This window comes from Alligator sinensis, unplaced genomic scaffold (assembly GCF_000455745.1).
Source record: "Alligator sinensis unplaced genomic scaffold, ASM45574v1 scaffold354_1, whole genome shotgun sequence".
In the NCBI taxonomy this organism is placed as follows: Eukaryota; Metazoa; Chordata; order Crocodylia; family Alligatoridae; genus Alligator; species Alligator sinensis.
The window spans coordinates 1,014,907-1,016,841 of record NW_005842200.1 but is presented as its reverse complement, the minus strand read 5'-3'; the positions used below and the strand labels follow the sequence as shown (position 1 = coordinate 1,016,841).

At 40.6% G+C, this 1,935-nt stretch overlaps 1 protein-coding gene across 1 annotated transcript in view; it reads left to right on the top strand.

Moving 5' to 3' along the window:
- Positions 1-1,935, top strand: part of LOC112550770 — a 74,681-nt gene that overhangs the window by 60,013 nt on the left and 12,733 nt on the right. The window contains exon 29 of the mRNA XM_025207591.1: positions 568-662. Coding sequence (XP_025063376.1) covers positions 568-662 — 95 coding nt within the window. The remainder of the gene's footprint in view (positions 1-567; positions 663-1,935) is intronic.

Below are 1,935 nucleotides of genomic sequence, written 5' to 3'. Positions count from 1 at the left end.
CCTACTGCAGCAGTGAGGGGTACAAATTTAAGATGACCTTCCATTAAGCAGATTCTGTACATGGAAAATTATAACTGTTATAGAATCTAATAACTGGGGGGTCACCTTGAATTTTGGTAAACATGGTATTTGTGAATGTTTGAGTCATGCGACTCTTCAGTGATCTTCAGAGCAAGGATTAGTTTCTGAGATCACCCAAACTATTGCTAAACATGAACAGATTCTACTTTGCCAGCTTCTTTATGAGCAATTTGCAAACAAGAAAAGATTAAACTTTTCGAATGAAACATAAATAAATTGTTTTCTGAGAATGTTAGAACAGTTCAAATCTGATATATAGTATTTTGATATATTCTGAAAACCTGCTTAAAATTCTCTCAGATTTACACTGAAGTAACATGATTGTAGTAAACCATGTAAAATGAAATATTCCTTATTGGACAACTTTTTTCATATTGTATTCTTGTAAGTACTCATTAGAAACATATGACTTACAACTACAGTAAAACAAGTAACAATATTTAAGAAACAACTACTAAAAATAATTTCTTCCCCCTTCATTTTTAGGTTAAAAAGCGATTAAAAAATGAGCCAAATGTGTGCTGTGTGGCCATTACAGACAATGCCAGTCGGATTGTTTTTGGTGTCATGGTGGAAAACAGGTAAAAGATGCTCCTGAACATATCACAGCTTCTTTATACCTGCAGTACAATTATAGGCCTAGTTCTCTCCTACACCATGATGTTCAGGAGAAAGGGACTGAAAAGCAGGGCTGTCTATTTCCCAGTCTACCTGGACTGATGCTAGTCAAAGAATCCAGCAGAATACAAATGGGGAGTAAGCAGATTTTAGGCCTGGCTCTTGCATATCTGGAATAACTGCTTTAAATTGTATTTGCAAAATTCTGCTAATAGGGCCAACTTCTTCCTACTCCTTTCCCACACCACTTAAACCAAATAAGTAAGAATTAAAATATCTTCTATGGTAAGAAATTATGGTGAACATATGGCAGATACTAGAATATATTTTCAAGATGAAAAAGAGAATTTCTGGAAATTCTGTTCAGATTTTCAGATCATCAGAATAAGCCAGTGTTCTAAACAGGAGATTAGCAAGAGGTTTGCCACTTGTCAAGAATGAGTTGGGTGTTTTGTTGGGAATCATGCATAACATCATTAAAGAGTCATATTTTAAGCTGAAAAATATTTCAGCTCTTGAGGCAGATGTTTTCATCACATCTGTGCTTTCTTTACAATGTGTCTAAAATGAATATCTACCAACCTAAAAGCTTTACAGCTATCCCCAGGTAGAATAGATAGTAATCATTCTACTTTAGAAAAACCTGAAAGTCTTCGGTGACCAATTCAGCACGGTGAAACTAAGGGTACAGACAGAAGTTACATTTGTCACATGTTCAGCTCCCCAAAAGTGCTCTACAGCTGTACCGTGACACATGTACGTGGCTGCAGAGCGTTTTAAAAGTGGCTGATGGCGTGACAAATTAACCCTCAAGTGAGGCATTAGATGAAGGTGCTCTAAATTTGGAGTACCATAGGGAACTTCTGTTCCCTAGGGTCAATTTGTTATGTAATCAGGGCTGGGCTGCCTCAGCCCAGCCATGCTCTGCCCCCAGTGCTGTCTGCAAGAAGGGAGAGGGGAGGGGGAGTGATTTGTGGGCTGGAGTTTGCCCAGTCTGAGCTTGGGGGTGTGGATTAGAGCCTCCACACCTCGTATGCCCCCAGGCTGCCTCCTCCAGCTCAGGCCAGGTAAACCCCAACCAGCAGCTCGCTCCCCCTTCTTTTTTCCCCACTCCCTACCTGCAGACAGCACTGGAGCAAGGGGGGCAGCATCGCTAGGGGAGACAGGCTGCAGGCAGGTCCCATCAGCTCCAAAGTGGAACTCGATCCCCCCCCAACCCAACAGGTTACCATCCAT